General features: G+C 33.7%; 1 protein-coding gene across 3 annotated transcripts in view; it reads left to right on the forward strand.

Moving 5' to 3' along the window:
- Window positions 1–1,268: 1,268 nt before the first annotated feature.
- Window positions 1,269–18,115, forward strand: part of LOC129000009 (putative inorganic phosphate cotransporter) — a 40,532-nt gene continuing 23,685 nt past the window's right edge. Inside the window, exons 1-2 of one of the 3 annotated variants that reach the window (XM_054426852.1) lie at window positions 1,269–1,402; window positions 9,938–9,975. In XM_054426852.1, the coding sequence (XP_054282827.1) occupies window positions 9,939–9,975 (37 nt within the window). In that variant the 5' untranslated portion in view covers window positions 1,269–1,402; window position 9,938. Of the gene's footprint in view, window positions 1,403–7,227; window positions 7,322–9,937; window positions 9,976–11,609; window positions 11,760–18,115 lie in introns of those variants that run through there. The other 2 variants (XM_054426853.1, XM_054426851.1) reach the window with 2 other exon arrangements.

Below are 18,115 nucleotides of genomic sequence, written 5' to 3' on the forward strand. Positions count from 1 at the left end.
TAAACTATAGCATATTTTTGTCACATATTAGTTATCGCAATTACAAAAACAAAATGATAACTCGAATCTTATCAGCATTATTGCACTTTTGTTAGTGGCTTATTCAATTTAAATAAGAACTTGACAATAACTTCACCATATACAGTACTGTACAGTAGGTGGAAATGACTACTGCAGTATCCAATAGTCAAAGTGGTACACAACTAATTACAATGTTAGTTTCTTGTTCGCCAAATGCTTTTAAGTGGTTTCAGGAACTGGTCCCAACAATTGAGTAACAGGTTCCCAAATTAATCTTTAAGCAAAAGTGTTCTTGTAAAATATTTTTGCCAACTTCCATTCCGCATTAGTGAAATAGCAATGGAAATAGTCATTGGAAACGTCATCTTTGGAAAATGCGTAGCACTACTTGCATCTAAGAATAATTGTTGTATGGTTTATTAGCATTATGAGATGCGGACGCCACCTATAATAAGTTGCGTATTTTAACCCAAACGTGAGTGAATAATGAGTTTAGAATGTTGTGAGATGATGTACTGTGTAGCTTTGTTACTGACTAAGATCAGCTGTTTCATAAGCCAGGATCATTTACTTAAAGCCCAATGAAGCCCATCTTGGGTCCAGTTCCGAATAACCAATTTAGGTATTGTGCGTTATTTTTTATGGAACGGTAATTTTTCAATTGATAGTCTCGGAGCACCTGAAAAGAGCCCGAAATTTGTATCCCCAATCCCTATTAATCCCCGGTAGTCCATATTATTTACTGGTCTTTTGTACACGTAACGTAATACTGTTCATATAAACATATTTACATCAAAGCTGCGGGACGAAATGATACTAAACGATGATATTAAAACTACTATTTTATGTACAAATGAATTACTTTTTTTCTGATTTTACCTATAAAATATCATAGTTACTCCGCTTACTCCGCTTATAAGGGTTGTTGACAAGCTAATGAGAAAGAATGTGTCAGTTTGCTGATACCGTTTTTAACTGTACCTTCAGTTGGGCTTCGCTAAAGGTCGGTTTATCTAACAAAAGTCAGTAATTGACTACTACAATTTTTTAATTCAATTACGTTCATTCTAAACTGTCTCCATCTTTGTCATGGTAATGTCTACTTCAACAGCCAAACCACGAAGTCTGGTCCACGATCCTAAAACCTCACACTCTTATCTTTGATTGACATGTTCTTGTGAGAGAAGTCAAGTACCGTATCTGACAACAATGAAAGTGACTGTGATCACAGCCTAGTCTCGCGTCGACCGTCGTTGCGCACGGACCTAACCTAACCTAACTTTCTAACCTAACCTAACCCGCCTAGTCAGTCTAGTCCATGTTCTGTTATTTGAGTGATTCGGGTGCGATACAAGACATCGGTTTGAACTGCAATTTTAAAGTAAGTCATTTTGTGTGCCTTTTATCATTGACTATACATATAATAAATAGGCTGTCAATCTAAATATTATCTATCTATAATCTATCTAAGACATTCCTCTCAAATTTGTGTTTTCAGAGTAAAAAGTATTTTATTCTGTTTTGGTCGTTCTACAATGTGCGCTAATGTAAATTACTTAAATGTGTCGAATATGAGGTTTTAACCAAGTCAAGTTGGAAGGCAACTTGAACTTATTGTAACCTATAGCAGCTTTTATGTCACATAAACATTAACAAAATAAAAAGGCGAAATATAGTTTCATAATATGGTTCTTTGAACTATGAGCAATTCAGTTCAAATTAGCTGCACCTTTTTTATTAAAATCCGGGACCCCTATTTCTGGAATCAAAAATATATGGTTTTATATTTTAATGGTTTACATTTTCCTGTTAATTTGAACTCTGATTTATTTTTTATCACACGAAATGCTTATTTTTATTTGGAGTACTGTATTTTGAAATGCTAAATGCTTCAAACTCACAATGTAGATAATAAAATAAAATATAAGCTCTTAAAACCGATTCGTCTATGGTAGATGGGTAGACTAAATAAATTCGGCATCGATTAAATATAAACATAAGTAAGCCTTCATGAAGCCTATAATTGAGTCTTCACAAACTAGTTTTTCATTTAAAGTTCTGATTTATACGAGTATATTCCTTAATTTAAAATTTCACGTGTGTCTTAAAATGACGCTTTTGCATCTTTTAAGATAATGTCCTTGTGAATATCTCATGTCATGTGCTTGTAAAATTAAGTTTATTTCTCGCTCTTATCCGGAGATAAAAACTGAAGTGCTGGTATATTTCCCTCGTGTTGTTAGCTTGAAAAAGGTATTTGGTAAAACCACAGGCTTAGCTCAATCTATTGAATCAAAAGATTAAAATCAGGTTTCTAAGACTTCTCGAAACATTCAATATAAGCTGATACGTTTTAAACAGCTTGTAGTCGACGATTCTGTAGTCACAGGTCGAAATCGCAAGATTAGGCAGGTACCGTACCATGTAAAATCATTCTTAATACTAATCAAACCGAAGTATAATTTGTACTAATATCTTAAACATGTATAGCGTAAATACCAAATATGATTGATCAACGGACTTACGATCAATAAATAATGTATATTATTTTCTACCTCTTTGATTACTATTTACATTATAGATATAAATTAGGGGTGGGTATAATGAATTTTTTTATATAACTGATTTTGAAAACCCAGTGTTATTGTGCTTCGGTTCCCCCATTTGGGGCGATAAGTATTTATCTGAAGTTTCCCGAATGTTGTTATTATTTTTGTGTTGAACATACGTAGGGGAGAGTGTTGTACCTTTAACCAGTTTTCACTTACAAATTTTTTGTAGAAACAGAAAAGCTCCAATTATTTTAAAAACAGTCAACGATGATACTTAACTGTTTCATCCATGTATTAAATATTTTTTCCAGTTCCTTTTCATAAGTTTTAACCTATTTTTAGTAATAAAGAAAATTTGTTACATGGTGGTCAAAGGTTCAACATGCAGTTGTACCTTTGACCAGTGGGTGTTGTACCTTTGACCAGCATATCGATTTCAGCCCAAAACAGATAGAAAAAAACAAATTTATATCTTACATGATAGTTTTTAAAATATAAAACCAGATACACAAAGTTTAACTTGATTCATTTCATCAAGATTAAAAAATGACTTATTCTACTTTTTAGGATAAAAAGTCCACTGCAAAATTGAAAAATTCTCTTTGACGTGCTTATCCACTCGATTTGGCAGTGTTGAGCTTGGTGACAACCTCCTGTAGGTTCCACAAAACAATGGCTTAATATTAATACATTAACATATTTCAATAAAAGACCAGTAATAACTACAATGAATACAGATGATGTTGTACCTTTGACCTGGTCAAAGGAACACCACTATTAAGTGGTCAAAGGTACAACACTAGCGCTTCCCGCCATTTTATATATATTCTCAAAAGATATGTGATAATATCAGTTTCAGACATCCAAGACAAGTTATAGGATAAACATCAAATAATAACCCCTCACTTTCATTTTTATTTATAGAAAAATATACATTTTATAAAACAAACAATAAGTCAACAAATTTTTACTTTTCAGTAGCAAAAATGAATAAACTAAAATATCTTCCAACAAACACAGTTTTCAATCTCCAATGAAAGGTGAAGTAGTCCTCTGGTGGCTGATCTATGAACTAGTTTCATTAGCTTCCCTATACAGCCTCTAGATTTCACTAGGCCTATATGACTGGTGGTCAAAGGTACAACACTCTCCCCTACATAAAAACATACGTTTTAAAGTCCTAGACAAATCCTTGTTACTCATTATACATTGTTTACAGCATACGTAATATAAGCACATTTCTGGCCTTAATTGTTTTACAGTGCAAATCCAGTGTTTGAAAGATAACTACTAATTGTTTTACAGCTGGCTTTGGCTGTCAAATAGTGCCAAGGTACAACAATCAAGGAACAGTTAATCGCCAAGATAATAATACAGTACTCTTACACTTGTTTGTATTGATTACTATTTTTGGGATTATTTTGCTAGGCTATAACAAAAAAAGTTATTTTGGAAATAAAGTACTTGTCCTACTAGCAACATTTCATAATTATGTGAAGAAAATGAAGTACAGGCATACTTATTTTCCCCATCTATTAACGCCAAACAGAACAGCTGGGTTTGGTTTTTTTTAATAAGCAAATGATACAGCTGGGTTTTCTGAACTCGAAATTACAAATAATGTAAACAACAAATTGGCCGAATATTTTTTCCTACAGTTACCTGGCGAAGTGGGTTTTCCTTGCACTCTAGTATTCCAACCAAAACATACTTAGATACTTGCATTTTTTACACGCAGTCATCATAAAATATTAAAACCATAGATTTTTAGAGCAATAGATTTGCTGGTAAAAGATAGTAGGGTCGATAAAAACTCTTTGTAGATTTATTCCTCCAACCTTTCTTATTAATCTTGCTGGTGAGAGACACTACTCAAAAACGTGTTACATTTTTCAAAACACTTGAAACCTTTGACAACCTTACTGCACAATACACCCAGTCCATGCACTTATCAGCTTGTAGGATTAAGTGTTATTTTTGATAAGTTATCATGTCCTATCAACCACAAGAAAGAATTGGGTTCATTATAACAATGATATCTCTTAATATCCTACTGCTGCGGTGTAGCGTATTACAGTGTTACAAGAAAAAAGACAGCCGCTTTGGTTTGTAGATTCCGAGCATAGCCATTGATACGCCGTAGGAAAGTATAGTTTCATGAAGGTACAATATTTTATGTACCTTCATGATGTTTTACAATATTTAAACACAAATTCCTTGTAGCAGCAAATATTGGTACTCACTTATTATTTGAATAGGGAAACAATCTGACAATTTGACTGGGACGGGTGGCGTCGTCCTGTAATCCAGCTACTAGGAGGTCACGGATTGTGGATATTTATAGGCATGCACTGTGGATGCGATACTCCCTGGTGTGGATTAACGTCCGCACTAGTGAGTATTACGACTATCTGCAGTACTATCCTGATAATTAGACCAATTCGTATATACCAAGGAAAAATGTGGTTCGGATTCCACTATAAACTGTAGGTCCCTTAGTTGCCATTAGCTGTTTGGGCTATTAATTAACAGCTGTGTCTAAGGAATGTCGGCCTTAGTCACTAACAAGACTACAAGATCGCGCCACTCATCCTACACTCATCTCCATTCATACTTGGCTTAAAATACCTACATTGTATGGTCGCCATTTCATAAGAAAGTATAAAAAGTAAAAGTATAAGTATAAAGTACGTTAAGGATATTTTTAGTAAAGATCCTATAAGGCAAATGGAAGTTCGCTCAGTGTGTAGGTTTGCTGCGGCGGGAGTATACGTTATAGGGCCTAATATCTGAGCATTAGAGAATTTTTAAACTCTAGTTGGCCGTTATGGTTTTAAAATGGTAAAACAACCTACAAAAATTAAGCAGAAAACGGCAATGGTTAACTGTCTTCAGCTGCTCCGAATGACATATTTTAGATCGAGTAACACAACAAACTAGGTACTCAAAACAGCAGTTTGACTAGTTTACTTTCGATCGACTACATTAAGCTACTTCACAGCTTAAAATACAAGAAATGTTGAATGTCCATTTCGGATATACGATTCTATTTTAAAATCCCTTTCTGATCATTTAAAAGTTGTTTATGAATGTAACTGGGTAACATGAAACGACACATTTGCAGATCGGCAATGTCAATCAAAACAAATAACTGTTAGATGCTAAAGGGGTTCAAAGTTCAAACCTAAGACCAATGGTTACATGAGTGTTTTTATACCCACCTCATAGCTGCTCGGTACTCCAATCCTAGTGATAAGGAAGGTTACTCGTCCTTATCTCAAGGTCACAGGCCGCTGGAGTGCTGATAACAGACCACGTTACATACATAATACAATACTTCAATGAATTTTAGTACAGAACATTTTCTGTGGTTAAGGTTGATTTTTTATTTCTTCTACAAATCATACCTATTTGTTTTCTGAATAGTTTAACTTTGGGTCAAAGGATTTGAGTTTTGTCAAACGGCCATAAATTGGTAATAGATCCTGGCTATTTATGACCAATTTTCTGTAATGAGAGAAAACTCTACCTTGGAAGAACTGTGGATGTTAGTTACATAAAAAAATATTGTTTATTTAAGTTTAGTTGAAGAACTAAATATCTAAATCGTTTCAATTATCTATTTACTGTTAAGAGGTGGATATAATATGTTGTCAAAAAGTAACAATCAAAATAAATCCCTCGACCTTTAAAGTCCTGTTAATTCGAAACTTTAAAAGAGGTCTAAATATTGACGGTTTTATGATTCTATGTGAGAATTGCATATAATCCTAAATATAAACTCATCTTAAGAGATCAAAAAATGTTGTGAGATTATTTAAAAATTCCCGTAATATTCTAATCTGATGTCCTTCTGCGTCCAACATAAATTATAAAAATGACGAAAAAAGTAAATAAAAATGCGTATAAAACCCTCTTACATACCTATTATATACACTTATACTGTTAACTCACAAAATGTCGACAAAATGGTTTTTAGCACTGGGTTGTTTTCCAAAATACCCAAAGATTTACAAGTTTCCATTGCATTAACCGGTTTGCAAAATGGAACACAGGACACCATAATGCAAATTTTAACCTAATGACTTTCCTTCAACGAAGTCAAGGACTACAACCAGTAATTGAATGTAATTTTGCTATAAAAGTGCTTAAACTTTCTTGAATAATTGACCTTGTCTTTTTCGTGTTTCGTATGTTATAGAACGTATAAATAACAAAAGAAAACTTATCTCCGTAGTGTACAAACAAAACTGTACTTTTATTTATATAGATTTCTTGTCTTTTCAAAAGATACACGATATTTTTTCTGTTAAGTACATCGGGACTTAGGGACAAGAAAAGTCATATGATCATCGTCTGTTTTAAAGGGAAACGATGATTTTCATAGATCTTAACTATATTCCGTATCGGTACTGTTTTTTGAAACAGTTATTTAAAAAAATTCCTTTGCAAACAACGCAGAACTTATAGATAAGATTTTAGGTAGATTTCTGTTTACATATTTTAACACGGATTTGAAAAATAACTAAGAACATAAAATATTCCACATACTCGGAATGACTAATTTTATGCAAACACTCCTGCTAAACACCTGTGCACATAATGAGCTCAACAGGCAGATGTCGGTTAATGTTTGTGTATGTTAGGTTAGTTATGTTCTGACAAGTCGTTCGCAAATAGTTGTTAAATGCGACAGATACATAGTTCAGGCTGGATTGAAAATGTGCACAGACTGTGTGTATTCTAAGGTAAATATGATTTAATTAAAGTTTATGTAAATTTATACACTTATTTTGCATTGTGAGGATCGAGTTTGAGACATTTCTTGTTCTACTATGTACGTTCTTGAATATCAATGTCTCTTATTTGTGGGAAATAATTGATTTTGTGAGCTGACTAGTGTTTGTGAGGACATACGTACAATAACTCCTACATAAATTAAAACCTCAAAAACCTCTTTTTAACCACGGTATTTCCACAATTTAATTGTAATCGGTAGTTATGACGGAAATTCGTAAATACTTTTACTCTTTTCTGTACACCATGTGAGTCGAAACGCTAGAATAAACACATTAGGTAATGCCACGTTCAATACACGGTAGACACATTCACAATATGTAGCCTTTTCCATTCATAAATACAAAGTCGACGAATTATGGGTCCTACATTTGTCCTACTCAAAATATACTAGTGTACCTGTTGCTCGAAATCTAGCAGTTATCTTAAAACTACATTAATAACAGTCATAATTTTTTATCAGTTGATAGGCTCAACTAAAAGCTTATGTAACTAATAAAAATACTCACTCTATTAATAACAGTTTGAAATAATAAACACTTATTGTAAATATTTTATCATTCTTCAGAAGCCGGTCTTATTTATTAGTGTTTTCTTCAAATGTTTTCCTACTTATAGCTGTTAACCAGTAACATTTCTTGCATGTATTCATTTGATCTGACAAAGTATGTCTACTTTACCACTGTAACAACATGGTGTGTATATTATTCATGTTTTATTTTTTTTACTTCCAAAGTAAGTTCTATAGCAGAACTGGCAAATATTATTCATCTTTTCAAGTGAGTGTGTATCTCCTTTCTAATAGACCAGGCCTCTCTTCTACTCTTCTCATATGTATAAGATCTCCTATTAATTGTCTCCTCCTCCTGTTTTCAATATTTTTTTCTTGGAACTCAAGACATTTTCTGTTATCCAACAAAACTGATTAACTGTTTAGATTGGTTTAATCTCCTGAATATTACTACAATGTTTACTCCCAAAAAGCTGGTACCTTTCATTTATAAACCGCTGTTTTTTTTTGTTTTTTTTTGGAGGGGGTTAAATTTATTCAAAACAATTCTTATGGGGAAATACGACGTTTGAGAGCGCCTAGCACCCTTATGGTTAAGCGTTTTTAAACCTTATTGCAAAGCTACACATCGAGACGAATGTTTTGACACCTTAAACGTTGAAATTGGTTCACAAGTAAGGAAGGAGTAGTGTTAATAAAAAACTGCTTCACGTATTATATATAGAGGGTCCCACGTAAGGTGTTTCAAATTATTGATTACGGGAAAACAGCTTAACGTACAAGGATGAAATAAAATTATTTCCCGCTAAGTTGACCCCAATTAATAACGTAAAAAAATTAATTTGTATATGAAACACAGAGTGTTAAAAATATATTGATTCCCCCCCCCAAAAAAAATGCCGCCATTTTGAAACGGAAAAATGTAATTAATTTCTTTTTTTATCTAATTGTTTGTCTAATAAATACCTTTAAAATGATGTATAATATGACATATGTTTACATTCGAAAATTCCGGGATTCGAACTAGTGACCCTCTGTTTTTGGCACACTCTGTATTGGAAAAAAAATTAAAAATATGTTTACGTTATTCCTTAGGGTCGACTTAGCGGGAAATAATGTTATTTCATCCTTGTGCGTTAAGCCGTTTTCCCGTGATCAATTTGAGACACAGTACACCCTGTATACTTTATATACGTTTTAATTTATTCAAAGTTTTATAATACTTCCATTGAAGCAGTTGTAATTCATCAATCGTTTCGTATCTTGCTTCCTTCAAGTCATGGTTGATTTCAACTGTGAGGTCAAAGGGAAAGTTAGCCTTGAAATCAGATGTGCTTCGTTGACAAATCAGCTGTTTGCAGTCATTGTTGTTATATTCACTCAAAAAATACGATCCTTGCAAATTACGATTATTCATTTTTGTGTTCAAAGTTATAATTTATTTACGTTGGAACATGTGGCAATTATATTCTTCGCATTCATTCCATTATTTATTGTCATAAGAAGAAAATTACAGGTGGGTTCTGAATTTTTACTTCATATATACATTTAAAAAATATACATTAAAAAGTATTTGAAATATTTTAGGTTAACATTCGGTTTAAATTCATCTACTAGAGATGTATTATTTTATCGTATTCAAATGACGCTGAAAAACGGAGTGATAATTTTAAGGTGAAGAAGAATGTAGGATGAGGTTTTTATTAATTATATGGTCCTATAGCCTGTCCCATTTATTAAAAGCCCAGTGATAAAGAACATTTGGACCCAGTTCCGAACAATCAAAAAGCTATTGACTTTTCCCTTGAACTATAGTCTGCATGATGGTATCTGTCACCTGACCCTACCTGGGGACTGACTAATGATCCAGGCTCAGGTAGACATAGATTCATTAGACAGGTCGCATCATGCAGACTATAATGATCTGATTAACAGGCAATCACTATATACAGTATACACCCACACAGCTTTCTAGCTATGATATATTTATGGCTTTGGATATTTTCTCACCCCTATAAAATAGAACGTAATTATTCAACATAACATTCTGTTTCAGGATGGTCAAAAACGGATTCGCACAATTTATGAGCAGAGGTAAGTAATTAAGCACAAAAAAGTTATCCAAGCTTTAACACCACTTCCGTGAATACACCAATCAACTGTGCATTACAATTCATAGATTTTTCCCGTGTTGCACTCAGTATAATGTTGAATATAAAATCAAATTATATTCACATCTTCTTTTCCTACAGAATTACGTTATTTAATTCCCGAACCAGGAATTAATTAGTTTTATATGTGTTTCGTTGTTAGAAAAGGGAAATAGGTTACCTAAGTTTTTACACCGTTTGAATTTCAAATATACCCAGCATTAAATATATTTGCACATAGGCTATTTCTGCGATACTATGAGTTTCTAGTTGTCTTATCACTTTGAGATATTCTTAGAAATCAATCGAAACCCGTTTCAGAAACCTCCAAATTACTGAATGATCCTGATATATCAATACGGACTTCCGGCCCAGTCTTGTATCGTCGTTATGTGTTGGTAAACTGTTAATGGCATGATAACATCATCCTGTCGATCGTTTGTGTTAGTGACCGTACAATAATTTTCACTCGGACCTTGTAATTCATTTGGGTACTACCACAGACTATAGAACCAATTATTTAATTAATGTTATTTCCCGTACTGAATCACTACGGTACTGAAGTGTACGATAATTCATATAGACCTTGTAATTCTTTTGGATACTACGATAATTTACTGTAACCTACATATAATTTTCCATTTCCTGCAATTAATAGACATAGAATGATTTTAAGTTTGCGATTTTAACACTTAGCCAACTTACGATTACCAAATTGGGTCATTTTCGTCCGATTTTGATTAGGTTTGGCATGGTAAACTAGATTGTATTCGCGAAATGTGGGAACATGGAAACGGGGCGTTATAAGGTTTTCATATTATCCCAAAATTGTGTTTTCAATTTTTTACCCTTAAAACATGAAAATGCACTATTTTAATTGCAGACATCTTGTAGACCTAAAAAAATAATTTTGTATACGATTAAAGGTTACGTAACAAAATAAAACAGTATTAATTTGCTTGCTTATTGGTCGATTTCGATCAAATTTGGCAAATTTGTCTATTTCATACTATAATAATATTAACAGTTTACACATATCTACCCTATAGCAGCAAAAGTACTTATTTGAATAAATCTGATATTTTGAAGGACAATTTAAATTTGCTCAATCTGCAGGTGTGCTACGCAGAGGGTATTTAATAAAAATTTGCTACAGCTGTTCCATATTGAAGTGATGTTCACTTTAGTGTTTAAAAAGTATGTTAAAAATCAGCTGTTAGTAAATACTATAGTTGTTTCGACGTGCTACTCGCTTACACGAATTAAAGCTTAAATAATATTTAGTCGTTGTAAAATGTCTTTTTGCTTACTGAAAAATCCTGAATTCAGAAACCTATCCATCAGTGCACACCTTAAACCCTCTTTATTCTCATACAAAGATGGTACAGCAAGTTATTTGTTTACACCAACAATCGCAACCGATCCTACCGATGATTACTTTTATTGCTAACTTTTCCTATGATTTTCTGTCAATACGGCTGGACTGGGGAGTTCTAGTAGCTTACTACTTTGTCTAATGAGATAATAATAGACATGTCCTGTTAATAGCCAAAGTTATCTTATCTAGCCGGTCGGCCAGTAGTGCCCTAACCTCACTGTTATGGTCATCAGTTGGTTAGCGGTTCGTCAGTGTATGTGATTTTGAGGTTATGTGGTTTTGTTTTATGGAATTTACCCCGCTTTTACCAAAGAAATTTTCCAAAACTGGAGATGGGAGAAAATACAAGAGTGAGTAACTTATGTTTTGTTAGAACATTTTAAATTCTTTTTCAAGTAGAATATTAGTCGGATGTTATAAACAACTGTTCGGCTTTAGTTTGCTGCAAAAATATTTTTAGTTGTCGATAAAATATTAAGACGTTAAGTTTATTTAATTAATTAATATCGGGTACTGTGGTAGTAGTATGTGCTGTTTGCTTGACCTGCACAACGACAGTTAGCCCAGAAGATCGAAATTTATATGACTTGATGTTCAAGTTGTGTAATTTTCCTATAGAAATTCAACTATTATTGTAGTACTAGGGGAAACCCGTCGAAATCGACGGTTACTTTCAAGGCTTACGTTAATTCATCTAACTGCGATGAATTGGGTGAAATATACATATTTTGAGCATTTTACATTGTTCAAAGAGTAATAAGTGTAAAAAAATAACAATATTGCGTTAGTTGCCAAATTTGGTTGTTCATTCAATGATTAAAATATTTCCTATCCTGTACGTCATCGGAGTTATTATTAGTATGTTATATGGTATCTCTTCCATTGGTAGAACCTTTAAATAGTATTTAAATCGTAATGGTGGATCTTGTAGTTAAACACTTCCGCGACTTCATCAGTGTTTGAGAAAAAATATATGTTTGTTGAGAAGACACGTTCTAACTTCAAAGGGAGATATACATCCGTTACAGTGTAAGTTTGATTTTCCTTCGTCACGTCGCGTCAGTTCATATCGTACTTCTGTGCCAATGAATGAACCCTCTAGCATAGTTTTGAGAAATTGACTATGGGGTTACTGATAAAGCTGGAATTCCTTGACATGGGGGATGTCAGTTAGTTGTCTCGGCCTTATCAATAACATAAAGTTTGTCAATATAATCTCTCTACGGAATGTTAGGTGTAGTGGAATACATGAAGTAAAGTTGGCTTTTATTCTTGAACTGTTAGGGGCCTCCTAGTTCATATGATCTTGGCGGCTTCATTGGCAATAAATAATGCAAATGACATAGCAATGGAACATTTCCAAAAAGCAAAAATACTGTAAAATGGCTGTTAAGTATATATTGACGTTTACATATTGTTAATCAACGTATATGATAAATACTTTAATCCTTTAATACGTTTTTTATGGCGACCATTCATAGTAGGTAAGCCAAGTATGAATGGAGATGAGTGTAGGATGAGTGGCACGATCTTGAAGTCTTGTTAGTGACTAATGCCGACATTCCTTAGATACAGCTGTTAATTAATAGCCCATACAGCGAATGGCAACCAAGGGACCTACAGTTTATAGTTGAATTGGAACAAAATTTTTTTTGCATTGGTATTTATAAATTGGTATAATTATCAGGATAGAACTGCGGGTAGTCGTAGTACTCACTCGTGCGGACGTTAATCCACACCAGGGAGTATCGCATCCACAGTGCATTCCTATAAATATCCACAATTCGTGACCTCCTAGTAGCTGGATTACAGGACGACGCCACCCGTCCCAGTCAAAGGATTATGTGATCTAGTTTAAAAGGAATATGACCTTTCTGTCATGACAGTAGCTGCTTAAATTGTATTTTCTCTTTGTACCATATTTTACAGCCAAAATATCGTGTTATTTTCAATAATGTTACAAATTCAGTGCGCCAAAGTCCGTAATATAGGCGGTGCAAATAATTTGTCAAGATAGGTACCATTTTAGGCAATGTTTCTAAGTTTGGATTTAATTAGACACAATAAGAGCAGATATTTCGACATAAATATTTGATATTTTGTAGAATAATATGATAAAATGTAGGCAAAAGTGGCGAAAAAGGCACACACCAACCCGTACAATAGATATAAGATAGTTCAATAAGAAATAATTTAAGAATTGCTGTGATAAAAGGATTTTCCACTGATTTCGTAATGGAACGTTATACTGCAAAACATGGCATGCTAAAGAAGAAAATCAATTTTAAAATCAGAAAATAACATTGCAAATACTTATTTGGTAGAATTCAACTCCCAATAAATATGTGTTGTTTGAAATACAATTTAAAAATGAACAGCTGTTTCATTAAAAAGTATTATTCATAGCAACAATGTAAACAACTCTGTGGAGGGATCTTTAAGGGCTTCTGGGGCAGAGTCCTAAGGGATTTTGCTTAGTTTTTCTTTTGATAACTCATCTACAGACCAAGACCTTTCTTTGGACACCTCTACCAAGTTTCTATGCCCAGCCGTTCTCTCAAATTAGTGGGGACAAAGTTTCCAATTAAATATTTAGATTCCCCCATGTTAATCTTATGGGAGAAACTCCAACTTTGATGGCCTGTGGGGCAAAGCCCGAGGATTTTTACTACATGAATTGGTGAAAGGGGGCGTCTACACAAAAAATACTTTATTTTGACACGTCGTTTGTAAAAATCCGTCCATTATTAACGGAGGAGTAGTGTTTTCTAGAAATCGCCTTCACGTATTATATATAAGGATGCCTAATAGTTTATTATTAATTTGTTTGATATGACTATATCTGTGGACTACCTACTGTGATTTTTCCTTTACTAGCGTATTCAAGATTTCCGTTAGTTAAAACACCGTGTTTATACGTTAGTTATAAACACCGTTAGTTAAAACTTGTTTTCAAATATGTGTCTGTAGGTAAAGAATTTGTGTGATTCTACAAGTATGATATAGATTTAGTATAAATGTGTAAACGTAAACCCGCATTACAAAACGTCAACGGACCATCCCACTCAATAGTAGAAAAGAGGTTAAGGCCCCTGAAATAGGGGTTCTTAGTTTTTGAAATATACTTTTTTAGTTTAGAAAATATTTTACACTATTTGGTTTAAATACAAACCCCTGTCACAGCACCCTGCATACTAAGCGAATTTTCATTTGCCTGATTGGACTTTAAATAAAACATTTCCATAAAAATGTCAGGTATATTCCCTATTTAAATAAAAATAATTTAATGAGTGCCTACTCAGGATTGCTGGTACGGGGATGGTAATAAAGTGTGTTTTTAGCGAATTTCCCATATAGGGAATAAGCTATTACCGTAGGTCTCATGGTAAGACCTAGACCCGGGACCGATTTACTTTTTCGTTTTGAGGTCCCCAGAGGCCAAAAACACCATCCGTTCAAATTCATATATATATATATATATATATTTATTTATATATGTGTCCGTTAGCGCGATAACTCGAGCAAAATTGATCCGATTTTGATGAAATTTGGTACAAACGTGTAAACCTACATTTATTCGAACGAGTTCGCGAACCAGCATAATCGGACCATGGGATCAGGGGATTATGGGGGGTTTTATGGGGTAAAAATGGGTTTTTCTAATTTTTGACTCTAAAAACTTAAAATTTCTAAATTTCTCTCGAGACCATTTTGAAGAGCTTAAAAAAACAAATAATTTAGTATATTGAAGTGTTTTTGAATGTACATTGACTACGGAGAAAATTTAAAAAATTGTAAATTTAAAATTCCCATGTTATTCTTATGGAGAATAAATAAACTGTTCTAGTTTGCTTGTTTATGGATATATTTTAATCAAATTTGGCAATTTGGTTTATTTCATACTAAGCTATCAATATTTAAATTGAAAAAACACATCTCAACATCTTCTCCATAGTAGCAAACCTAACTACTCACTAAAATTAATGTTATTTAAATAGGAAATAAATCTGAAAATTTATAGGGAATATTTTAGTAGAAATCAAGCCGGGTAAATGGAAATTCGCTTAGTATGCAGGTTTGCTGCGACGGGGGTATTTTAATATAAAATTACAACATGTCGATAGTTTGGTATGGACAAAATTAATTTTCCAAATGTCATCAAAATATATCCATGCACAAGCTAACTACAACAGTTTATTTATTCTCCTTAAGAACCAATAACATAGAAGTTTTGAATGTACAGTTTTTTTTTTTTTTTTTTTTTTTTTAATTTTCTACGTAACCATTATACGTACAACAACACATTAATGAACTAAATCATTTGTTTTTAAAGCTGTAAAATGTTTTGTTAATAATTTGCTGAATTGTATGTTTTGGAGGTCAAAAGTATAAGAAGACCAATTTTTACCTCGTTCCCATAGTTCGATCATGGTGGTTCACGAACTCGTTCGAATACATGTATATGTTTACACGTTTATCCTAAATTACATCAAAATCGGATGATTTTTATCTGAGTTATACTAACAGATATATATAAGGTATATAGCCTATATATGAATTTGAACGAATGGGGTTTTTGGGCTCTGGGGACATCGAAAAATCAAATCAGTCCCGGGTCCAGGTCTTAACATGAGACCAATAGCTTATTCCCTATGGGACATTTGTCAAAAGACAACCTAATCAGTACATTTTTTATCTATTATACGCTTATCAGTTATCAATGTAGTAAAAGAACTAACTGCAGTACGTCGCTAGACCCGTTATCTTTATGAGGAATAAACTCTATATTGCATGATCATTTATCTTCATAAAATTTGGCAAATCGTTTTACGTCATTGTAGGGGTTTAAAATGTAATAGCAAATTATGTGTGTTCTTATAAAAGAAAAGGAAATCTAATACTATTTTCACAATGAAAAAAACTTAATTTTAAGTATAGTTTAACAATATGTAAAATGTAATACTTAATTGAGGAAACTATTGGTGGAAACCTAAAGCGGTAATTCCACTGCAAGGCAAGCTAAATGCTGCTAATTTGTGGATTTGTGTTCAAATACACAAACAAGCAGGTAGACCAAACAGAAAAGAGAAAAGTGAAAACTGGGGCAAAGGTCTGCTTAATACAACGTTTCCTCTTTATTTGCTTTTGTTCAAATACCAACATCATACTTTCCCTTTCTACAACATATTCATTGTCCGAGTAAGAAATTGACGGCCAGATACACTACTCGTCTTTTTTATTTGGTTGATTAACGTTTAACATTTTGGCTATCATACGCTGCCGTTGACTTTGGATACTGTTTGATCAATATGAGAACAGAGCAGCGATTAAAATAAATCACTATGAAAAAGCCACAATAATGTGAAATTCGGACCTTTACAATATGACGTTGCACATGTTCACTAGATATATTTCAGGTTGTATAAGCGAATAGTGGATTTTTTAGAATTGTAATGGATTTTAAAACCCAGCTAGACACTAGACTTAAACACCAACTTTTATATCGTGTTAAACTAAAAATTACGCCTTATTCTAAACTAAGGCATCTTTTATCTCATTATCTCCTATCAACTGTTATGAAATACTAAAATAGGAAATATAACTTCAATACAGTACTGAGAGGCTCGTTGTACCTATCTTGCATTATAATATGGCTATAGACTAGTTGTTTCAAGTATACAGTTACTGTGTCTACTAAAGTATACAAAATCAATGCTGGAAACGTCGTACGACATTTAAACACAATCTCTGATATTTTGAGGTGTAATCTTCCCACAAGTGTACTTGTTGCTCTAAATCGAGAAATTGTTAACTAAGTATTAAGTTACAGGGGTTATTTCAAAACAAAATGAATTCGAGATTTATAAGAATCGAGAAATTAAATTTTAAGTATGGTTTACATACAATTTAAACTTTTCGAATGAATAGAACACCGTGTAGATTTTGAAGTTTCGTTTTTAAGTGTGGACACCTGGATTCGTGTTCATCCAGTAGAAACAATAACCCTTCGGGACTTCGCCAATTTGTATGGCGCTGTTGGTCCGGCGTCGACGCCGTTCGGCCGTCGGCGCTGTTTGTCCGGCGCAGGTGTGTCCGGCGCGTGCCAAACGTCGTGTCATGTACTCTTGTACTCCCAAACCCAACGCCGCACCGGATCGCGTTAAAGAAGCCTTATCTCACAAGAATAGTATAGGCATTCAACGTTTTAGTTTCTATACTCCTCATGACCACGGTAAATTTTCATAAATGTATATCAGTTTGCACACCTACGACACGTTCTTCCCAATGAGACGTGGTCGGATAGAGGTTTTCTATATTTTGCAGGCGTCACGATCAACAGCACCCGTTCTCTCAAAACAGACTTTTGTGGTAGTTCCGCCCTTGGCCACCAGTTTCGTGGCTGTCGAATGGCGGGAGCTGTGATTGTTGACAACCCTCCTGCGTGACAAACTATAAAGTGTCAACCCTGCTGCTACCCCCCTCGACCCTCAGTCTCTCAGCTGAGCTGAGCTAGTGTCTAGTATATCTTGTGCGGCCTTGGTCTAGCCCTTGTCTACTGTCCCACCCCGTGTTTCACTTCAACTGCTGCGTCTCAGCTAGGAAATAGAAATGGTTGAGGAGTTCAGTCGACAAATTTCGTGTTGGCATAGATAGATTTAACACACGCTTTCACACCACTCGCATATTCTCTCTTCTATGAATTTCC

This window comes from Macrosteles quadrilineatus, unplaced genomic scaffold, assembly GCF_028750875.1.
Source record: "Macrosteles quadrilineatus isolate MER2022 unplaced genomic scaffold, UCM_ALF_1.0 Scaffold_8__2_contigs__length_117827958, whole genome shotgun sequence".
Classification (NCBI taxonomy): Eukaryota; Metazoa; Arthropoda; class Insecta; order Hemiptera; family Cicadellidae; genus Macrosteles; species Macrosteles quadrilineatus.